The sequence below is a fragment of the Ursus arctos genome, unplaced genomic scaffold, assembly GCF_023065955.2.
Source record: "Ursus arctos isolate Adak ecotype North America unplaced genomic scaffold, UrsArc2.0 scaffold_2, whole genome shotgun sequence".
In the NCBI taxonomy this organism is placed as follows: domain Eukaryota; kingdom Metazoa; phylum Chordata; class Mammalia; order Carnivora; family Ursidae; genus Ursus; species Ursus arctos.
This window is the reverse complement of record NW_026622874.1, coordinates 50,914,048-50,939,030: the sequence shown is the minus strand read 5'-3', so window position 1 is coordinate 50,939,030 and position 24,983 is coordinate 50,914,048. Positions and strand designations below refer to the sequence as shown.

Genomic DNA, 24,983 nt, shown 5'->3' with positions numbered 1-24,983 from the left:
CTCGGTCTCCTCTGAAATCCCACCCCCCCACTCCATTTATTCATATTCATCTACCACTCATAGTAACACCAGCTTCTTCCCTCAACACAGCACAATAGTCAGTAGAATGGCCATTCTTCCTATTTCTGTGGACTGTACTCAGTTCATTTCCCTTTAGATTGGGGAAGATTAGTAAGAGTTCCAAGGATTTTGCTTGGTTTTTATTCCTTACTCTAGGAGCAGAGTTAGGAACTGTGCTTTTCTGAGCATAAATGTACTGTATCCTTCTTTTGTTGTGAGGTTTCAAAATTAATGTCATTAATTTGTTCCTTTACCTTTATACATTTGCTCCAGGATTTTCAGCTGTTCTTGTTAGTCCTATTATTTTTGTTCTCCTAGGTTTTTTTTTTTTTTTCCATTTTGGAAAAGGTATTTTGGAAAGGTAATTCTGTCATACTATTTTATCCATTTTTCTCCAAAAAGACATAAACTTTTGACAGTTCACAATTTATTCCTAATTCTCTTCTCAGCAAGGTGATTCATTTTCACAGTTTGGAAACTGTAACACGCAGACTCTAAGATAACATAGGATTATCCCAACCTCCTGGTATTCACACTTGTGTAATCTCTTCCCCTATCATGTGGTCAAAACCTGTGGCTTGTCTCTAACCAATAGACTATGGCAGAGAAGGTGGGATGTTAGTTCTGTGACAACATTCCTAAGGTTGTAACCCATCTTGCTGGGAGACTAGCTCCCTTGCTGGCTTTGATAAAGCGAGCTGCCATGTTGGGGAGACCCAATGGGAAAAAATTGGGGCAATTTGTAGGCAACAACCAGCTAGCAACTGAGGGCCAATAACCTGCAGGAAACGGAGGCACTCAGTTCCAATAGCCTGCAAAGAAGAGAATGCTGTCAACAGCTACCTGAGCTGGAGGTGATCCTTCCCCAGTAGAGCCTTGAGAAGGGACTTTGGTCCCAGCCAACACTGCAACCTTTTGAGATCCTGAGCAGAAGACCCAGTTAAGCATGCCCACACCCCTGGCCCACAGAAAGTATCTCATACAGAAAGTATGAGATAAAAGATCTATGTTGTTTTGAGCTGCACAGCTTGTAATGTCATTACACAGCAGTAGACAACCAGTACAGGAACACAGGACTATATGACTGCAACAGATAAAGTGGGCAGAAGTCACCACAAAACATGATATAATTCTCACCCCAAATGGATGTTTTCCTTTAATGGAGAATCTGTTTCAAGCATACATATCTAAGTAACTAAAAAGAAAATTGTAAGCATTTCATTAAGAATTGGTGGTAAGTTGCTCCGTGATCAATAATGATTGTTGAGCTATACATTTGATCATGGTAGTACTAGAAGTTCAGCATGGTCCGTGTGTTTAGTAAGGCTCTACTAGAATTCCAAAAGGAAACAGCAGCTTCTGCTAAGCAATTAGTCATGTTCATGTCCAGTATTTACTCTGGAAGCTGTAGATCACTTTCCATGGTAGCATATTTTCCCAAATAGCTCTTGGCTGATTGAGATAATGGCAATAGTTGATTCATTTGGAAAACTAACACTTTGTCCAAATGGGAAAAATGTAAATCAAAGTAGAAAAAAAAATCTGACTTTTCAGAGTATAACATAGTTGATGAAAACGGACCATACTTCCCTAATTTAGCACGATCATAACAAACCTCTTAATTTACTCTTGAGAAATCTATCTGCACACACACACACACACACACACACACACACACACACACAGTTCTTTTCTGATATTAACAAAATGAGATCCATTTAGGAAAACCTGACTATGGTATATAAAGCAAAGTTGATGAAAAGAAATCATGCTCCAAAGGACTTTTTTAAATGATACTTCAAATATTTGGAAGAGTAACTGTACAGCATTAGTGATAGTCTTGCCCACACATTAAAAAACAAAAACGAAACAAAAATCCTCAGTATCTACAGAGCCCTTATTGCTCCTGCACGAGCACAGACTCAGGGCAGAGGTTTCTGAAACATGTTTTGGTGAGTTGATGAAATATTCTGTGAATTTATTCCCTGAACTCCAATTGTCATTCTAGCACAGTGACCACTCTAAAGAGGAATCAAAGAAGTACAGCTTTTACTAGATGACAACTAATTAAAAATCACATTAGAGTAATTACAATAATGGTAAGAAATATGATGCATTAATAGAGCACTGTCCTTCTCAGGGCCCTGAGTCGCTCACAGGTTACTCATTTCTTTCTCTTTCAAAATGTTCTGTGGGGAAGACAGCTACGTCAGTATGCATGTATAAATATTTCCTATGTTGGCAACAATTTAAGGCCAGGAATAGGTCCCTTTAACCATATGTTAACTTAAAAAGGAGCAAATGCCCAGTGCTGTTCAGATCTCTGCCAAGATAATATCTGTGATAATAATGGAGTTGGGAGGATGCACTTGCCTTTTGGGTAAAATAATTTGAAATAATAACTTCAGAAAGAATAAATAAAAGTAACTTAAATATTAATACATGCTATAGAGTGACCTAGAATTATTAGCTCACATTAAAGGCCTTATTCACCACTTTGCCCAGATCTGCGGTTTGTCATCCCATGTCTTTTGATTTGGGGATTGGCAGAATTCTGTGATAATGAAATGGAGCTGAGCAACACTAAAATTGAGACCTCAATACCAGGAAAATATAGCATTTTCTTTTTACAGCAAGAAGTGGGAAAATTAGTTAACACCTTTCCTACCTTAAGGTGTAATTGGATTCAGAAAAAGGCTAACTTAAAGCAGGACCAGGTCTGACATGGAAAATCCTCACAAGGTAACAAGAATCAGTTTGGTTTGTTCGCTGTCATTTCTCATTATAATCTTTGTCATGAGAATGGATTCATGTTGTGCCATTTTCTGTTCTTGTTACAATCTTTGTCACATGAATAAGATATCAGGATGTTAATGCCTGGCATACAGTCTTCTGTGTGTGATGATACTGTACAAGACTACGCTGACCTTTGCAATATTATGTATTCTGATTGGTTGTTCATTTCACCTCTTTCCCACAAGTTAATAAGGCTGTAAAAAGGAGAGAACCGAAATGGCCAGCCAGTCAAATTATAGAATATTGAAAAGGTCAGAGCAGTACAGCACAGAGGAAAAAAAAATTATGGAATATATGGTGCATTAAAATTCTTGTGACAATGATTATAACACGAATGGGAAAGGATACCCATTTATGTTATATCAATCTGGAGAACCCCATAGGACGATATTCCTGAGATAGCAATCATTTATGCGTCCCTGGATCATATGTATCTATTTACACCGGTTTTTGCCTAAAAATATAATTGTATAGAAAATGTCCTACTATTCAACAAAATAACATTAAATGTAAGATTTTTAGCCTTAGAAAATGGGCATGAATGCTATTAACATTTTTGTAAGATTTCATATCTGAAGCTAAGAAAATGTTCTTTACAAGTAAATTCTGTTGGGCATAGATTTATGTTGGCTGTTTCTCAGTTTAACACTTTTTTCTTCAAAATAAAGTAGAAAAGTAGGACTGAATGAATTAACTTCTTAGAATGTAGAATATCCTGAGGCAGCATCTAGGAGTTTATTTGAAAATTTTACGTGATCTACACAAAACTTGTTTCTTTTTTTTTTTTTTTTTTTTTTTTTTTTGCTTGTGATGCATGATGTTGGACAATATACAATCTCTCCTTCCCCTGTATCTTCAGTGGTGAGATTGAAAGGGAGAGAGAGCAATACTTATCAGAAATCCTGAAGTGATGGTTCTCTGGTGTGCAAAAGGCCTACTTATTTTAACATTAATTTTTATGTATATGTAAGTGTTCGTTATAGAACAATTTACTAGATTTTTTAGTCTGTTAAGATAGATCTGGTTTAAGAGTCCACTCTATAGTTTCTGAAGATGCATTATTTCACTAATAAACTAAACATTTTATAATTCAAAGCTAGAGTCTAAAGACATCATTAACAAGGATGTCAAAAGTGACCTAATTATTTTGGGAAACAGAGGAAATGAATTTTGATCATTACTCTAAGACTAGCTTGAACACGGATTAAATAACCCTAAAATGAGTTGTTCTGTGTGCTTAAGAAGACTCCCCAGTGATTCCTGGGCCCTTCTTTCGAATAGTCTCATTTGTTTGGTCTGGAGCGGAATTCAGCTCTGTGGATGTTGATGAAGTGAGTAACCCCAGGTGATTTTGATGTAGGTGGACCCTGGAACACAAGTGTAAACGACCCCATCTGCAGAGTGCTTTGTGTGACCCCAGGTTAAAGCCCAGTGGTGCAGACCACAGCCAAAGAGGTGGATGAGGAGTGTCTGGGGGCAGGGTGACGGCGAGCTGTGGTTCCAGAACACAGGCGCTTAACTGGGCCTGCACCGTCCACTTATACTTACAAATAGGGTCAGCGCTGAGGGAGACCAGACAGAAATGGTCACCTGTGATGGGAAATGTTTATCATTTTAGCATTTTCTAGCTTGATTCTTGAGGCTGAACCAACAGGGCTGCATTTTCCAGCCCATTGAAAACAAAGTGTATGAAGTGAAAAGCAGTAATGCGAGACCATCTCAAGGGGGTGGCGGTATCTGAGGACCTGCATTTTAAGAATTTCCCCCCAAGATCTCAGAACTCAAACTGGTCAAGTTCAAAGGAAGAAAGAGAAGACAGAATAAAGTGGAGAAAGAGCCCAAATCTGTGAATCCGGTTTCGGTTTTGATTCAGGGGTTTTGTGAGTGTCACCAAGAGTTGAAATCCTGTCGGTTGCTCTAGGCCTATGAATGGAGCTGGATGTTAGCGGGGGTAAGGGAGCATTGGACTCACTCAGCTGTGTGGTTCCTGGAGATACACAAGTTCTTTTTTGAGCTGAGCAAAATGATTATGTAATTGCATACTTCTCATAATTATTGAGTAATTATATACTTCTTATAATTACTGAGTAATCATTGTTCTATAACTAGAACTTAATGTTACAACTAATTGTATAATTACCATGTATTAATGTTATCTGGGAAACTTAGAATAAAGTGGAATTTAATATATTTGCCCCTGCCATGCCATTTTCAAAGCTAGCAAAAGTGTTTGTTTTACAGCTAGAAATTTGCTTCAAAAACAAACAAAATATAAGGGAAAAACCCCTCACCAATATTATAATCATAGATGTTAACTCCTTGTTCTTTCATTTGCACCTGACTTGAAATTTGTAAAATCGTAGTCTCTTGGCTTCATTTTAGAACTTTCATTGTTATTTTGCAATCTTCAATTTTTTGTAAGGTGTGCACTGTTACACGACTCCAGAGGCATTTGAGCATCTACCTGGGTCTCACAGGATAAGCTGACTTTTTTGAAATTTAACAACTGGGTATGTGACAACAGCAGCAATTGTTTCAGCTGTGACTTAAAATGCTTCCAAGGAGTTAGACATTATGGAAACTTGAAATCTGCAGATGCGGATAATGTAATTTTTCTTCGACAGCGCTTACAAGGGATTCATACCAAATCTTAACCAGGTTTCTTGAGTTCAGGAACGATGTCTTGTAGATCTTGAGCATATTGTTATCAGAACCTAGCAAAGCCTGCTCTCTGCATGCAGTTGGAGTCAATAATCTGTCCAATCAGGCTGACTGGTTATAAAGAACCTGTGAGTGCTAACAGAGTGTCATTTGGAAATGTCTTTTCAAGGCTACTTTTCAGGTTTCAGAACTTCTTGTTGATATGTGTTCCACATAGACATCTGTGGTGTCTATTTCCATTTTAGGAACTTAAATCTCAAGCAGTGAACATATCTTTATTTTGTTTTACTAAAACTGAACAGAAATTATTATCCCCATGTGTTAGCCCCTAAGTACCATTTATTCCCTTGGGAATAAACCACTCCTGTGTGCCAGTTTCAAGTTCAGAGTCATAAATACTTGCATGACACTAGGGATTTCTTCTGGTCATGGAAAACACTTAACTTATACCTATGTATTTTGCAGCAATAATTTTTTTTTCAGCTACATCCTTCTTCCTAAAGCTATTATAAGTATCTTTTTAAATTTTTTGTGTATTTTTAAAGTTTTTGTCTGCCTTACCCACATTTCATGAAAATGCTCATAACTAGATATGAGATCTTTCACATCATTTGATCCTTTATTAATTATAGAGTTTGACATATAACGTGGTGGGACAATGACCTAGTGGTAGCAGACGTGATTAATGTTTTGTTCATTGAAAAAAAATTAGAATTTTGATTAATATACATTGTTGGGTGGGAGAGAGGGAAAATTTAGTAGGTAGGTAATTACTATGGAGGAAGTAAAATACAGAGTGTATAATTCTTAATCACTTGCTGTGTACTTTGGAATGTATCAGTTGTATTACGGCAAAAACAGTCACTTCCTAGTTGCTGTAGATGAATACCTGTTACGTGCTTGGTAATGTAAAGAAATGATCTAACTTAATCTTCATAGTAACAATGCAATCAAAATATTATCATTCTGAGCTCACAGATGAAAAACATGAGATTCAGAAATACTGAGTAACCTAGCAAAGAGCACTCTCCTCAAGAATGAAAAGGACAGGGGCGCCTGGGTGGCACAGCGGTTAAGCGTCTGCCTTCGGCTCAGGGCGTGATCCTGGCGTTACGGGATCAAGCCCCACATCAGGCTCCTCCGCTATGAGCCTGCTTCTTCCTCTCCCGCTCCCCCTGCTTGTGTTCCGTCTCTCACTGGCTATCTCTATCTCTGTCAAATAAATAAATAAAATCTTTAAAAAAGAAAAAAGAATGAAAAGGACAGGCTCAAGTACAGAACTTTCTGACAACTGAATTCATATACTTTTCCTTGCACCATATTCTGCTACAAAACTGTGTCAAAATATGATATTTTTTGTAAATATTGCAACTGTTCTGTTTATCGTACAATGCAAATCATTTTCAGTATGTGGCCATCTTTTAATTTTTAAACACTTAACCAATAAAGATTTTATTATTATCTGGAGAGCTTGCAAATATGCTTTCCCCTTAAAGTCCAACGCCATGTGTGTTTTTTATTCATTTGCCCATATTTGTAGAATTCATGTGGGGGAGATTAAAGAGACATACAATAAAAGTGTTTTGGCAAAGAAAAGAGTCTATTTGAGGTAAATATTACTATACTTAATGGCTCTTCTGTGTTTCACGAATAATGATAACTAAATTTTACTGAATTTCAGCAGTATTCTGAAAAATTCACCTCATGTAAAGTTTTCAGGGAAGCGTCCAACGTAGACAAAGAAATAAATGTTAGGACAGGATTTTCAGTTGTACCCTTTTCCTTGTTTTAAGCCTAATTTCTAACTCTTCTGAACCTTGAATGTAATTCATTTGTGTGGAAGAGGGAGATCAAACCCTGTTACCAAGCAGCAGTATTTTCCTGTATCTTAGACATGCTACTATTTTGAGAATTGGTTTGCTCAAGTTTTAGAAGGACAGTGGTTGGTGGTGGAGCTCAGTGACGGTACATTGATGGTGATTCTTTTACGCAGAACCGTTCTAGATGGGGGAAACAGTGTGATTTCCTCCAGTCTGCACATCAGATAAAATCCAAGGATGAGAAAAAAAAAACCCTCAAACAATTGTAAATAATCCATCTTGGGATCAATTAATATATCCATGTCGAGGTTTTCCTTACATGCGTGATTCTTGTGAAGAGCTTCACGCTATCTTAGAATAACAGTTCAGGGGCGCCTGGGTAGCGCAGTCGTTAAAGCGTCTGCCTTCGGCTCAGGGCGTGATCCCGGCGTTTCGGGATCGAGTCCCACATCGGGCTCCTCGGCTAGGAGCCTGCTTCTTCCTCTCTCACTCGCCTGCTCTGTTCCCTCTCTCGCTGGCTGTCTCTCTTTCACATAAATAAATAAAATCTTAAAAAAAAAAAAAGAATAACAGTTCAGTTATTTTGATCACTGAGATGAATGAATGAATGAATTCTTAAATATACACTAATTCTCATAATTTTCTTTTTTATCAGCAGATAATAACTACACTCTTCTGAATGGCACACAAGTCATGCACCGTGGTGAAGAGACCAACCTTTGGGTACTCATCGAGGGGTTGGTTCCTTTTACTAACTATACTGTACAAGTGAATGTTTCAAATAGCCAAGGCAGCTTGATGAGTGATCCTGTAACATTTGCAATGCCACCAGGGGGTAAGTCTATGAACAACATTGGCTACATAGCTTCATATAAATGCCCTACTACTTAAGTCTCCACTGAGTGCATGTTTATTGTGAAAATTAATTTTTTTTTTTTAGAACTTAGAGGCTCATCATATTTCTGGTTGTTTGGGTTGTGGTTTTATTTTGTTGAGACCCTTTTGTTGATTTTTTTATTGTTCTGTTGAGACTGCTTTCATCTTGCTCTGTGTGTATGCAGAGGTATCTATCATACACACGTATCTCTTGCTTTGCGTGTTAAAAAGACTGGGAAATTTTGTTTGAGGCTTCATTTAGATCCAAAACTTATATTTTCAGTTTGAGCTTTGGTTCGCATTCCTGGTTTTTTGAAGACCCTTATATATCTATACCTTTCCATTTGCCAAAAAAGGGCAGTGTGCAACAAATAGAAACGGAAAGCTACTCACAAAGACTTGAAAAACTTTAACTTCCATGCCCTATTGATTAGAGTTCAATACTGTCACTTTGATATGTGAAAGGTGAAACAATCCAGATTATTTTTATTTTCACTATTTGTATAAACAACTGACTTAACTTATTTAGAATTATTATTTTGATCTGCAGTCAGCTCCACCCTTGTTTTAACTATTTGTGGGACTAATTGCTAAGAAGTAAACTCCCTCTTAAGACAGGTATGGATAGCCCTTGAACAAAGAAGCATTCCTCAAAATAATAAGATCGTAATTCTCAATGGAGTGTTCAGGAACGTCTGTTTTCTGAAAATAGTAAAGGCAATAGATTCCCGAATACCCTATGGCTGTCTTGCAGCTCAGCTTCAAAAATCAGTGTGCTCTGGACGAAGGAAGAGTGTTGTATGTCATTAAACAGCAGGGCTCAATAAATACCTCTCTCATCACAAAGGGCAGCAAAAGCCTCATCAGGAGAGGACGATGAAGAGTTAATCTGTGGTTTGTATAGAATGCTTCTCCCAAGGAAAGATTTAATACCTGCTGTATCATTAAAACCACTGTTATCTACCTTTCATGACATTATAAGACTTAATGAATAGATGTTTACCAAAACACCTGAAACTCTAAATGGCAGAAGCCACATTGTTTAAGAATGCTTGAAAGAGACAGTTGGCGCTGAACAACACAGTGTCGTATTTTATAAACCAATAATAAAAAGGGATTGAATTTAGATAGGGGCTTGTTTAAAAATTGAGACCAAAAAACTAAAACAAAACAAAATCAGGAAAAGAAACATGAGGTATTCATATCTTCATTTTTTATTCTCACTCAACATGCTGGAAAGGATAAAACATTTGATGACTCTATACCTTAGTACATAATACCCTCTATTCACATTTAGAAATTAAACAGTAATTAGTGCTTTAATGGAGATTTTTAAATTACGTAGCAATACCTTCTTAACAGGATATGTAGGAATTTAATGAGTTATATATTTCTTTTATGGCATTCATACTGATTTAGATGGTTTGTAATTTACAGCAAGTTACATCACATTCATAAAATAGGGCAACTTAATTCATTGTTCATACGCTTAGGAATGCCTAATAATTTAGGGTCAATATCTCCGTGTGCATGTATATATACAATAACAAGCTTCTAATGCTAACTCAGCATATAGTCTGTGCCTGTATCTGTCAGTGGTTAGTAGAAGAGTTAATATTACACAAACAGGAAGAAACTAAAATTTCCTTTCTAACAATACCGTCGAACTAAAGTCAGCTGCTGAGTTTACTTTTACCTCTACTCTGTGGATGCTTATTCATGCCATTATCATGCTGTTCTTCAGGCCCATACTCTCTGGGCATGATGTAATTATTCACTTTCTAAACTCAGAAATCCAGAATTTGGGAGACAGCCCTTCACCAAAAGAGGAAGCAAAATGTCTTCAAAGACAGACAGTGATTTGCTCAAGTTTATTGCAGCCATTAAGACATACTTTTTTTTTCATCATTAGATTGTTGTTGATTACAATTAGGAAACTTATAGCTTTGAAATTATCTTTTTTATGACCTTGTGGCAGTTTAAAGGTGACACCTCATTGATTAAATAGGTTTTAGTTCATGCTTCCTTTTACTTAATGATCTGAAAACATATTATCCTGATTTACACATAAAATCATGCTGATAAGCATGTGGCATTCACTAGAATATGTGTGTTTAAGTAGAATTAAATTAGTACTGAGAGTTATTAAAGAAATCTTCCATGCCTTTGTCCAGTGAACTGTACTTCATACCGAAATGAATAATAAATGAACCGATGTACAGAAGTGAACCAGCTTATGGGCAGAGAAGGTTCTATATGCTATTTACTTTTCCATGATATTTGGATTGTTACCATTTTTGCTGTTTCCTCGATTTCAGTATTAGGTCTCTTTCTTGGTGATGTGAAATTCCTACTATCTTTCAGTGCTGGATTATGCAAGATTTGTAATGATAATACACTTAGCTATGTTTTCTTCTCTGTAGTTTCAAAATATAATAATAGAAGGTTTGGGCAAAAGAGAAATGCTAATTTTTTTCTTGATCAAATGTTTGCTATCAAATGTGGTCTGGAAAACTGCCTTGACCCCTTACATCTGGCCAAGTCCGACTCATTTTTAAGGTTTCAACTTAGAAATAGGTCCTTCAGAAAGTTGTCTTTTACCAACTGAGGCTGAGGTAGGGCCCATAGGTGTCCTAGAGTACAATCACGTTATGGTGAAATGGCCTGTCTGATGGGACTGTCACAATCACTGGTTATAAGATCCTACACAGCAGGGACTGTTTCATAGTTGGGTTTTGATCTTCAGTGCCTGGACCACACTGGCGCATTGTAGGTGCATAATGAATAATTGGTGAGTGAATGAATCAGTCAGTCCAGATAACTTAATTAACAGTTTTAAACTGTAAGCTCCTCCTTCTACCTGAGCAAACTTCTGTTATAACCAGCTATGGAGAATGTGAGCCCTCTGCACCCTGTTGTCCAATGTAGGAGTACCGTGGCCATGCCGATGTAACTGGGAGCCCAAGACTATAAGGAGGACAGGAGATCAGAGGTTAAGAAATATTCTCAAATCACACCAACCCATTGCTCTTCGATTGCAGCTCTGTGGTGGTTACTAGGTAAGCATAGAATAATGGACAGTTTACACAGGAATTTGGAAATAGAAGTGAGGGAAGGCACAGCATACACAAAATTTTACCCTGGTACATCATCTCTTATTTGATGGCTATGAAATGTCTTATTCAATACCAGTTTTCTCTATTTTTCTGATGAGAAAAAATAATGATGAATATGCAGTTTATACCCCAGTAAAACTGGAAAAAAAAATTTAAAAAACCAGTCTAACAAGATCTGATCTCAAACCCTAGTTAATTTCATCAGATCTCCCTGTTTCATTGCTTTTGTGTTGTCCAAGAAAATTAATTTTATTTAAAAAATAAGGCACTCAACTTCAACTAAACAAGCAAAAAACGTATGTGATTAAACAATCTGATAAACACAAGTTATTTTGAAAATAGAAATTAAGGCAAGTGAGATCATGGAACCAAGAGCTCAGCACAAAAATGTACAGTGGCAAACTCCAATCACACTTTTTATTTAAAAAATTCATTTGAAATATTATTTGGTTAACTGGAGGAGTCTGGGGGGTTATTTTTCCTTCATTTCTGTAGCATATCTCTACCCACTTCTGTGCTCAGGTTTTTTTATTTTTACAACTACTATATTATTTGGTTGTTTGTAATAACATAATGCTCATATTTAGCAACAGGATACTCATAGAAATGAAGAATATATTTAATCTGAGCTCTTGAATAGCATTATAGTGAAGGTTCAAGAGTTCTAGGGAAAAAAATTAAAAAAATAAAAACGGAATCCAAATGTTAATCCATAAATATGAAACTTTCCTGTGACCTTTACCCCTTCAAGGTCTGGAGTTACTAATGGGGTTAGGATTTCAACTCTTAATGGGGCTCAGTGCATTAGTGTTTTGTATGCATGGAATTCAGCATTCAGTTTAATAAGTGGTTGACATTGGTGATGTCCCTTAATTTGCTTAAATCTAATTGGCTCTTTTATCAGTCAAACCTGTATGGATTGGCAATTGATCAGAAAGGGTCAGCCATGACTCTGCATGTAGTTAAAGGATGGAAACCCCCCCCCCCCCCGCCCCCCAGTTAAAGTCACAGTTGCATGATAATAAGCAAGGGAAGAACAAATGAGCTTAGAAGAGGAAGGCAAAGAAGCTTAGAAGTTTTTCAGGATCTTCAAGTTCAGAACAAAGGCATTATAGAGTATATAAATTTTAAATACACTGCATTTTGCCTCCAGACTTAAACCTTTTTTTCCAGATGAACTGAAATCTTGTCTGAAACTGTCTTTGTTACATCAAAGACCTACTCAGGAAGCTAAAAGAGACAGAAGAAGCATAAAAGGGCATAGTTTAAAATGATTAGTGACAAATTCCATACTGACGAGCTAGAAACAGATTTTTTATGAAACTTTTATATTTTTCCAAAAGGAATAATCTTATTCTATTTATCTTTCTCTGAACTGTTTTATTGTAACAGTGAAAGGAATTCAGAGCCACCTGAGTTTGTGAACTTAATCTGGTTTTCTAGGATGGTAAATAACTTGTCATTTATGCCTTCAAATTGATGAGAATTATTATAACCCACAGACTTCATAAAAATACTAAGCTTGAGAAACATGGTTCTTTTCCAAAGGTGGGTTATTAGAAAATCAAAAACTGAGAAAGGCAAAATGGTTGTGAGTGGTTTGTTTTAGAATTTGTTTGAGTTTGTCTCTCCTTCCCTTGACCTCCAGCTCCACCTTCCACCACCTAAAGCAACAGTGAAATAAAACGAGTGCAATCCATTTGGAATTAATAGTTATGCACATTGTAAAAGCATACACTTTGGAATCCGACAAACCTAGATTTGAATCCACCTCCTTCACTCACTGGCTGTGTGACTATGAGCAACCCACAGATATATCTGAGCCTCAGTTTGTTCATCCATAAAACTGGCTCAGTGACAATCCCACTTGATAGAGGATTAAACAACACAATGTGTGTAACGTGCTTAGCACAGTGGCTATCTTGATAAATATTTGGTGCTTGCTACCTTCTTTGTTCTATTTCACTGCTAAGACTCTTTTTGAGCCTCTTGTGATGTTGTGATTCTGAAGAAATACATGCGTGGTCTTTGTCCCCATTTCTGGCAGAGAGTTCCTAAATCCCTTGGAATTTCCTAGGTGATGAGAGCTATAAAGGTGTCTTTTGCTATGTTACTAAGGTGACTTTTGGACCTTTCCTAAGGGTAGGGGCTGGTTTCCAGTGGTATCAAGCAGGTGATTAGAGGGTTGGAACTTTTAGTCCTGCCTCCTGTCCTCCAGGGAGGGGAGAGTGGCTGGAGATTGGATTAATTTCCAGTGGTCAGCTACTTAATCAATCATGTCTGGGTAATGAAGCCTCAGTAAAAACCCATAAGGACACAGTTCAGAGAGCTTCCAGGTTGGTGAACATATGGGTATTTGGGGAGAATGGCCAGTTTGAATCAAGCATGGAAGCTCTGAGCCCCTTCCCATATATTTTGCCCTATGCATTTCCTCCTTCTGGTGGTTCCTGGGTTATATCCTTTGTAATAAACCAGTAATCTAGTGAGTAAATGGGTTTCCTGAGTTCTGCGCACTGTTCTAGCAAATTAATAAAACCTAAGGAGGGGGTCATGAGAACCTCGGATTTATAGCTGTTTTGTCAGAAGCACAGGGGACAACTTGTATGTGTGTGGGGAGAGGGAGCAGACTTGTGGGACTGAATCCTTAACCTGTGGGATTCCAAAATTATCTCCAGGTAGATACTGTCAGAACTGAGTTGACTAATAAGACATCCGGCTGGTGTCCAACACCATTGGAATTAGGTGTGCAGAAGGCTTTTACCTCTGAAATCTGGAAAATGTCCTAAAGGGGGGACAAGTGAAAATCAGAGTCTTTACACATTCTGGGGAGACCTCCTACATTTTGTCCTCCTGTATCCCAATCTCTTCCTACATTTACCTCTCAGAGCACTGACATAAATATCAACAGGCCAGTAGCCCTGCTAAGGGCTGGTTGTGATGTGTATTGGATGATGAAGTAAAGCAAGAAGGATGAAAAGTAATTTTCCTTTTAAAATAGCTTAAATATCTCCCTCCATGACCTCTGGATCATAACGTGCAAATGATTTTTACCTCAAGCTCTCATTGGTTATCTTGGGATTTCAGTGGGCAGAAAAGCAGCACATTTTTTCTTAATAGAATCTCTTCTGTATTCATACCAAGCCACTTATTAGATACAATTTTATGATTATTTTTTATTTCCATTATATGTATATTTTATTCATAAGTAAATGCTTCATAAGTTTGTTAATGCTAGCCAAAAGAGAGGAGTTTGAAATTTTTGCTAAATGTTTTTCACCATTTCCTAATTTTCCTTATATATATTTTTTAAAAAGTTGAATCCTGAAATTGAAAGCGTATTTCATTTTTCATTGACTAGGAAAGCTTAGTAGTCGTTCAGACAATGCACTTTTGAATAACTAAATGAAATCTTTGCTTTTCGAAAAGAAACATAATGTTTGCTCAATAATATTGCTAAAAGAATAATTAAAATATGTTAGCCACTGATTTTTCATAGGTTGAAGTACAGAATTAATTTTTGTTTAGACATTTAAACACTGGAATGCTTTTACATGTATCTATTACTATGTGACAACCCCCCCAAAAAACTAGCAATTTAATACAACTATTCTTTATTATTTCTTGTGATTATACAAATTTTCCATTTTGGAAAATAAAATGAAGTCTCCTAGAAAGTATACTGAAGCTGCAAAATTTTGCCCTTGAACCAGAGTAGTTGAGTATCCATCTTGGTATGTTAGAGTAAACGGAAATTTAAAAAATTAATCCAGTGAATTAGTTAAGAGTAGGTAGGTAAAGAGAGTACCTACTGTATACCAGAGGGGAAAAGGAAAAGCATAAAAGGGGAGCTGAATGATGATCCACCCTAGGCGCTGTCTACCTCCCGCAGGGAGGGGACAGTGCTATCAAATTCTTCTCTGAGGTTACACATAACAATAGATCTGCCTTTGAAAGAAAAGAGAAAGAAATCATTGATTATATTCCTTCAGTTGATTAATAACTGAGTCTGAAATTTTTGGCATGACTTGCTCAGTGAATTTATTTTTCTCCTTCAGTTTTTAGAGGAAAGTACAGAATTTTCTCTCCTTTTTTTCTCCTCTCAATAGAAATCCCTAGGACCATTTAAAAGCAGTGGTGTGAGTAATGCTATGGACCAGCCATAAGGAGAATGGTATCATTTTATGACAAAATCTCTAAGAGAATTAGAAGCAATTAGAAGCTCAAAGAGCAGGGAGAGACCAAACAACAACACAACAACAAAAACCCCACAAAAACTAATAAGAATTGCAAAGGCAAACTCCATTTTATCTCACACTTGCCTTATCTGACACAGCCTTCATTTAGCACTGAGAACTACAAACTATTTCTAGGCTTTCTGACATCTCTATTTAGTACAATGCCAAGATGCTACTTTTTTGTGTTTTTCGGAAATTAACAGTACTAAAATTGTAAAAGTTTACTTGCAGTGTGCAAAGAAGGATTCCACCAGCACGTGTTTTCTGGTTTTCATCTGCTTTGGATCCACGTTATTTGCAAGATGTTTAAGTAGAGACTTCACTGTGCAGTTGGCCATGAGATGTCTTAAAAATGAAGAGAATACAAAGGAAAGGAAATCTTTAAAATAAGCTGTAGTTAAGAAACCAAAATAAACAGTAAGCTAAGATGGTCTATTACCTTATTCAGGCGGGTCCAAGGAAGGATGAGATTAACTGCCTTTTCTGATGTAAAAGTCACAATGAAGATACAAGATTGTGAGACATAGCGTTCTTTAAAACAGCAACATTCCACCGTGTAAACAGATGGTTTGTCTTTACCTTCAGTATATGAAAAGCGTCACGAATTATATTGCCTTCAGCTCACACACATTTTAGAGTAGTCGTGCATAATGTACCACTGTGCATGTCTTCCAAATGTGCTGTTTTCCTCCTGGGAAAACCAACCTGTTGAAAGTAATGAAGTAGGCAGATTCAATGAATAAATAGTATTTAAATTCTTAATAAAATAAATAGTGTACTTTTGAAAACATACACCAGGCCATTTCATTTAGCCTGTGTTCAATTCCAGGAATATTATGCGAACAGAACCGAAGTATTTATAACTCTCAAACATACTGTCAGATGCTTTCATGCAAAATCTTACCTTAACCATTTTTTAGAATTGTTAGTTCACTTTGCTCTTTCTGTGTGTGTGTGTATGTGTATGTGTGCGTGCATGTGTGTTTGTAAAATTACATGACATAATCCAAGGAGAAGCATAAATTTCTATATCATAATTTGTGAAATTTTCCTCACTTTGCATCTCACCATCTTGACAATGAGCTTCCTCCTTATAAAAACACTTTAGAAAGGGACTAACTTCTGAGCCATGGAGAAGATGGAAGCGAACTTTGAAGTGTGCTTACCATGGACTCAACAAGCCTCCAGCAAAGGGCTGCCAGCTTCCCACATTTGCATACTCTCCTGTGGTTTGTGTAGAAATACACACGCCCACACACAATTAAGTGCTATCTTTAGAGCATCCTGGGGCAAGAGAGAGAGACCAAAAAAAAAAAAAAAAGAAAGAAAAAGAAATCACATTTTTCCTACTTTACCAGGGGAGAGAGGTGGGAAGTATTATCTCTTTAAGTTCCACTGATATTTAAAAATCATATTTTTTAAAAAGAATAAGTACAATTCCCCTTTCTGTTTTTTTATCTTGGTATAAAGGTTATCTATAACTTTAAGGTTAAAAAAATCATGTCTGTCTGACTGGCTCTGCAGTTTGAAAGCAACTTGAAGTTTTATTTGAATTCTTATAGTGCCCTAAAGAAATTTCTGCTTTATTTTTTAAAAATAATATCTTATTCTTTCTTTTTACCTTTGTTATCAAGACAGAATTTATGCCTGACTTGCATAAAATTCTATGAACATTAACTTGTCTGTATAGACACTTTTACAAAAGGAGACAAGTTCTTAATATACCTTAAGTACTTAAAGACCATATTTACTTTTCATTCATTAGGAACTTCACGAATATCCTTATTGTATCTCTACAAAGGGATATAGATCATCCAGAGTCTAAAGGCTCTAGGATTTTGTAAAACCTTAATGAAGAATAGATTGTGACAACAGTAAACAAATTCACTGCAGCCACTATGATATTCATGATTATTAATTAACTGGGACAAGTGAAACTAGAAATGTGAGGGTATCTAGTGCATACTTTATGAGAGCAATCCTTCTCTTTACCCTTCAACAATCATTTTAGAACTTATACTGTCTTCCATTTTTATTTAAATGTCTCATATGTGTGTATCATGCTTATCTACTAGAGTCTAAATCCATGCTAAGGACAAAATGTGTGGATGAATAGTTGTAGATAAAGGAGTTATAGTGGATCTGCTCTCTCTTGCTTTCTTTTTCTTTTTTCCCCTCCCTCCTTTCCCCCTTCCCCCTTCCCTTCCCTTCCCTTCCCTTCCCTTCCCTTCCCTTCCCTTCCCTTCCCTTCCCTCTATCACCAAGTCTAGCCAATGAGAGCATCATATTCCCTTGACCACAGTGATTTTTTTTTCAGGAATTATAGATATTTCAATTAGAGGTAGGTGATCCAGGAAATCAGTAGCCAACAGCCGTATATGCTGGGCTCTGTGTTTGAATCTGGAATTCATTTGAATCTCCTGCAGGTCATTTTGCTCCTCAAGGACTCTGAGAATATAGCCAACATGGGAGAAACCTGAGGAGATCTGAGAGAAGGAGGTAGGCTGGATTCTGGAGACATCTCTTGACACCTTGAATCCAGCTCTGCCTGAAACCACCTGATTCCCTAGATTTTTTATTATAAGAGCCAACCCCTTTCATTATTTAAGCCTGTATGTGTTGGGTTTTTGCCACTTGAGAACAAAAGCGTTTAAAGCACAAGATGCTTGAGAGAAAGGAAAAAGAGTAGAGAGCATTTAGATAAGCCTCTTAGCTCCTTGAAAATAACACCAAACTGGTGACTCAATATACGTGTTGGCTTCTGTTTCAGCTGTCAGATGTGGAATCCTCAGGAAGCATACCTGAGGTGAAATGAAATAATAATGACTAAAACTATGGAATTGCTGACCCCATTCTGAAGGTCCTCTTCAAAGCCACTTCATGTAGCGATTTTCTGAGACACTTCTCTATTTTCACATCTCTGAGCCTTGAGCTCTAGCAATGACTCTTGCACCAATTAGCTATTAGGTTTGCTTTAGGTAACTTCACTTGACTCTGATGCTGGTTTCTCACCACTAAAATGGCAGATTTGAATGAGACCAGTGGTCTCCACAGTGTGATCCTGGGAGGGGAGTATCAGCATTACTTGGGAACTTGTTTGAAATGCAGATTCTGGGGGCGCCTGGGTGACTCAGCCAGTTAAGCATCCGACTCTTGGTTTTGGCTCAGGTCATGGTCTCAGGGTCCTGAGACCAAGCCCATTTCCCTGCTCAGCAGGGAGTCTGCTTCCCTGCTCTCTCTTCCTCCCCCTGTCTGTGTGCTCTCTCTCTCTCTCTCTCAAATAAATAAATATTAAAAAAAAGAAAAAGAAATGCAAATTCTAGAGTCCCCATACTCAATCTTCTGAATCAGAAATTTGGAGGGTGGGGCCACACAATCTCTATTTTATTAGATGCCTGCCTCCCCCGCCCCCAGTTTAATCTGGATGCATAGCCTACCTGGATGCATGCCCTAGTTTCAAAACCACTGAACTAGATCATCTTTAGAATACCTTCGAAGAAAAAAAATATGATGTGATCTTGTCTATGATTCTGTCACACTTGCAATTGAGATACAGAATTGCTAAGGGAAAAATAGGTGGAACGGGTGCTTATGCATAACTTGGCTTTAAATATAGAAGCTCCATTCTCAGTGCCGGAGGTCTTCCCAGTATAAGGGAGCTGGCCTGTTTCTCAGTCTCCCTGAATGGGACAGGAAGAGATACCATGGATAACTGACTCCAGATGTTGAGTTCTACCTGTGGCACCAGAAAGCAACAGGCAGGAAGTTTTATACACTGAGAAACACTAATCGGCCCCACTGTGAAGACGCTGTCAGCTAAATTTCCTCTGCTCTTCGATTCCTTCACAGAACATCTGTTATAAGGAACTCCACGTAACTAAAACCTGAGTCTCTTCCCTCTGGGGAATTTTCTTTAATGAGCGTCTTGTGGCTGTATCTCCGCTGTGGGGTTTTGAAACATGTTCCTCAAGTCAGTTACATCTTCATCCTGAATTCCAGGATTTGCTGGCTATTAGACCATTCATGGTTGAGATTTTTCCTTCTAAGAGTTCACAAATACAGTTCCACCGAGGAGGCTGATAAAGTCTCCAGTTGCCTGAACAATTAAGATCATGTAATCGTTTATTTGATAAAAATAGTGAATCTTTGCTGTAATGATTACTCACACTTAGATGGCACTTACTAGGTGCAGATACTCTTTAACATATACTAACTCATTTAATTCTCACACACTCTTTGAGAGAAGTGCTATTATTATCCCTATTTATACATGAGATTGTCTTGCAACTAGTTTGTTAAGGTCATGCAACTAGTAAATGGCAGAGACCATATTCAAACCTAGAGCCAGAAGCCTGGTTTTGAGGCACTGTGCTCTTTCATTTGAAGTACCCTCCACTGATGGCTCACATCCTCTCTTACAGTGATAGCACAGATTTCTAGGCTCCACTAGTCAACAAGCGTCCGAAGATGTGGCTTGACTCTACTGTTGTGCCAAATAGAGTTCCAAGGGTATTGTTTGGGTGAAATACCAGGTGTTCAAAACCTGTTGCTGATGAACTGGAGAATTTCCCTCAATGAACAACATGACCCATGCATTTTAAGTTGACATTCTAATGAGAGGGGGAAGAACTCAGTTAAAACAGATATTTTTACAGGCTTATAAAGAAGCATTCAGCAAAAGCAATATTATGTAGTCTATACTCTGAATAGATAGCAAAAGTTAACCAGTTGGATGATCCTTCCCCAGCAAGGATAGAAGTATTTGCTTGCCCAGCAAGTATTTTGACCAACTTCTTTCATATTTGCCTATGAATTTCTAAGATGAATTCTAATTAGATGAAAAGAATATTGAAATAACCTCTATTTATTTGTTTAGGAGAACTCATTTCACTTTTCTGAAAATACTTCTCTTTCTGAACTTTTAGTACTCCAGTGACGTGCATTATCATTTACACGTCTTTCTTTGGCTTGTAATACAAATTTAAGTTTTCTGATCTGTTTTTCTGTTGGCAGAGGCTTTTGTATAGGTATGAAACAGAAAATCTCATTAGTACTTGTTCAAATACATTTACCCAAAACATTAGTGTGTAACAGTGGTGTCATTATTGCTAATTACTAAGTTGTCCTTTCTTTGGGCCTATATTAAAATTGAATTCTTTGTGTTAATGCCCTCTGTATCCCAAGGGAAATGAATAGATGTGATCTTCTGATTGTATATAATTTGCACTCTTATAAAGAGAGACTGAATTTATCTAATAATGTTAATATCCGAAAATAAAAAAAAAAAACTTTATTGAAAGAAAGAGAGCAACGAAGCCTATATTTGTAAAAGAAGGGTGAATGAATCCTTTCTCCCTATATTAAAAAAAAAATTTCCATGAACATCAGATTAAAAACACAACAGTCAGATGATGACATTTATTCACAAGTGGAATATTGGAGCACCCAGGAGTGTGAACAGTGTGAGTGTGTAAGAGGATCCTTGGAGCGGTCATAGGAATGACCCTCTATGTCCTCTGAGCCATCAGAGGGGAGCACTTGCCTCATCGGAGTCTGTAGTAGAGGCCACGGCCACACAAAAAGGCTCAAATCTTGCTCACACAGTTGACTCTTCAAAGGCTCAAGTGAGCCCATCTCTTAAATTGTGCATCTGTTAAGCACAGACGCTGCAGTGTCTTTCCAACTATCTGAATTTTAACTTAACCACTACCTGCCATCCCCAGAGTGTCCATGTACTGATTGTGTGACCTCGAGGACATTACCTCCTCTCTAGGCCTCAATTTGTTCATCTGTAACGGGAGTTCATAATCCCATCACCACCCTCAATGGGTTTTCACAGGGGACAAGGGATGTATACACACGGAAGATCAGGGGAGTACAGAAGTAGGTGCTTGACGATTTGTTTGAAGAATATAAAATATGATACATAGTAAGCACAAAATATATACAACCTATCACTATTTAGGTTGAAAATTAAACCAACCTCTAAGCATCTAAATTTTTATTTTCCTTGATGATTCTAACAACTGCTTTTTAAAGCTAAATGTAAGGAAACAGCAGACTGGTTGTGGTATATTAAATTATAAGTGAGGACTAATTTGAGGATCAAAGGTGCTCTTTGGGGGATATCACTCGACTGGTAGGAAAAGCATTAGCTGTCTCCCTCTGTCTCATGTACTTGTACTCTCTGTCTTGGAAATATCCTTCCCCACAGTTTCAGAATCTTGATGTTTAATTTAACACAAAGGTCTTTGAGAAGCACAACAGGGGGTTGTTCCTGGTAGTTCTGGCATTGAGGAAATTGAAATGTACATGTTTTTTCTCATTTATCAAAGACAGGCAAGAATCTAAACTGACATTTTATATCAAATGAATTATGAACTGTGTACTTTGTACCTAAGGGAACAACAACTAAATTAGAGTTTGGGATAAAAAAGAGAGAGAGACAAAAATAGGTTTTTAATAAAACATACAGTAATTTCTATTACTCTGTCTGATGCTGACATGGCCAAACATCCACTCGCCAGTTATTTTGTAACTGACAAATGGATATAGGCTACTCTGAAATCAGTAAGATTTAAATATATTTCTCAGAAAGGATTAGACTAAACTTCTTCTCATGTAGCTAGGCTTCATGAACAGTGAAACATTCTTGATAATCTAAAGTTAACTTTTACCTTTTTGTCAGTGCTCTCTTTCTTAGGAAAAAAAAATAACATTTGCAAGTTCTTTGTCCAGAAAAAATATAAGATTAAAAGTTGCTTGAGGAAAAAATATAGTATGTAAGATAAAACATGCATGAAAGTACGTATTCTATATCTCCTCTATTTATCTGTAACCCCCTCACACACAAGCAAATTATCCTAGTGATTAAGAGCATGGATTCCAAAATCAACCAGACTCGGTTCAAAACTTAATGTCTCCTCTTACTAGCTATATGACTGTGAGCAAGTGATACAATCATACTTTGCCTCAGGTTTTTCTTTCCATAAAATGGGAGAAATAGTAGTCATAAAGTTGACACTGAGAAAATTAAGTATGATAAATGCTTGCAAAGAATGTAATACAATGCTGGACACATAATAATTGGTTTTTGCATTGCGAAGTTATATCCTTCCCACTGTATGTAAGAAGATTTGGATAGCAACAAATTAGCCCCCCACTTTTCAGTGTCTATTGATTCCTGATATATAGGAAGCATTCGATTAAACTTTTAAGGTGAAGGAGGATCCTGTCATGTCTGTGCAATATACCCAATAATCATTTTTTAAATTACTAATTGAAGATTCTTGCAAATTAGGGATGACCTATGCTTTCTTCTTCTAGGCAAAGCTATGTTTTGATTACTATGCTGTTGGTCAAAAGTAGTAGATATTCTAATTTGTGCTACATATAAATTAAAGAAGTGTTATTAATATTAATACATTTGTTTCTACGTCTTAATTTCCGCCAAGTCTGTAAGCCTGAAACTGACAAATTTCCTTTGTATGAATACCATATACTTGCTGATACCTATGCTACACTGGATAGCAATTGTGTGCCTAAATTACTTAAAACAAATAACTCACTAATATCCTGATTACAGATTTTCATCACATGAACTTAATGACGTAGTTATTAGTCATTATTGTGGTCAAATGAGTGTCAATTTTTTATTCTCAAATTTTCGACTACTTCATGAGCTGAAATCAGTTCTTAGAAGTCTTTCAGGACTTAGAAGTCCATCAGGATTGATGATGACCATTATTTTACTCTCCCTAATAAAGAATGTGAAATGAATGGCCTACTGAGGTGTAAGGGATGCCCCTTACACAATCTTGTGTTTTGAGAATAGATCTAGTTATTAGCTGAGTAATTAATTAATCAACTTGAATATTAGATCCAATCCCATTGTTAAGATGACTTTTATGACCAATCCCCTCTCGTTCTTTCATTAAATGACTAAAATTTTGTCAGCTATTTAAAGATCACTTCACTTCTTGAAATCCTAGAAGAGTAGATTCAGTGGCACTATAAGAAAGAATACTGATTCTAATTGTAAAATGCAATAGTTTGTTTTCTTAACTAAGTTTTTTTTTAACTATTGTTCTTATTGGGCACATTCAACAAGGGAATATTTTGTGCACTCTTTCTAAAGAGAGTGGCTTTGATGTAGCTTGCATTTACTCAATGTTAAAACTGTTTATTAACCTTGTTAAGCACATCTATTTTTAATTTTACAAAAGTAAGATTCTTTAGAGAATTATTTTAAATGAAGTGAATGAACAATATTTTAACTAAAAATAGGATAGACTTAATCCATTAATATTTTTGTATATGTTTTAAAATATTTTTCCAGTTGAAGATACACTCTACACAAAGGGCTCAAGTAATCAGATTCTGAAGGAAAAAGAATTTAATCTATGCTGCCTGGAAACTAATTTGGATGAATATGATGGTATTCAAAATAATAGGAATACTTAAGAATACTCCTAGGAATACTAAGAGGAATTCAAATGTCACAAGCAGGGACTTAAATAGAGTGTCTAAATCTAGGATACCTACAAGGGAAAAGAATAAAATTTGGTTGGTGGTTTGAGATGTAACAAAAAAAAAAAATTCTTCTGGGCATTATGACCACCAACTTCAGAGCTTCTAATTAGTCTGACAAAGTGACAGTTCCACATTCTAGTTGAACAAATAATGTATCTAATGAAATTCAAAATCCCTATTTTTCTTTGAGCACAATAAGCTACATCATTCACAGCTTCGGGGTATTTCAAAATTAACAGAGGATGACTTCAGTCTGTCTGATGTTTCCTGGTTAACAAATTCACTGAAACTGTCTTGCAGAGTAATTTTAAGCAACACTTTAATCTTAAACCACAAAGGGAGGTGGAGTTGGAGGTATGTTGCCTTGGTCCTATGGATGCTAATGTGAAGTAGAATCTTTTGTTTCTCAAAATGGTCAATAGCAATTAGTATTCAGTGGTGTCTTTTTATTCTGGTGCCCTTGACCCACCTCTGCCACCCCTTTCTATATTACTCCTATTATAAACTGTAACTGGGGATATCCTGGCTTCTTTTCCATTCTAATTAAAGTGTTCTTGGCGAACACAGGGACAATTTTTCATTTCATGAAGAACAATTACTAGAGCTAGGTGAGATCTGCCAATTGGGTTGCATGTAACTTTTGACAAATATTTGCACCAATTTTGACTGATGTATTCTCACACCAGTGAAATCTTGGTGAGATTTTGGATTTACCTCAGAGAGGTAGACCCAGATGAGTCAGTGAAAGACCAAAGATAAATGTCATACCATCTTCAGGTTTTATTCAATAATGTATTGTATGATATTTTATTTTGTCACTGACCTGAGAGGTAAATGATGGTTTTTTTTTTTTTTACAAAAATTTATTTTATACATATGCTTTCTTC

The 24,983-nt window shown here is 36.7% G+C and overlaps 1 protein-coding gene across 1 annotated transcript in view; it reads left to right on the top strand.

Moving 5' to 3' along the window:
• USH2A (usherin) overlaps positions 1 to 24,983 on the top strand; it is a 676,313-nt gene that overhangs the window by 396,412 nt on the left and 254,918 nt on the right. The window contains exon 38 of the mRNA XM_026517347.4: positions 7,993 to 8,172. Coding sequence (XP_026373132.2) covers positions 7,993 to 8,172 — 180 coding nt within the window. The remainder of the gene's footprint in view (positions 1 to 7,992; positions 8,173 to 24,983) is intronic.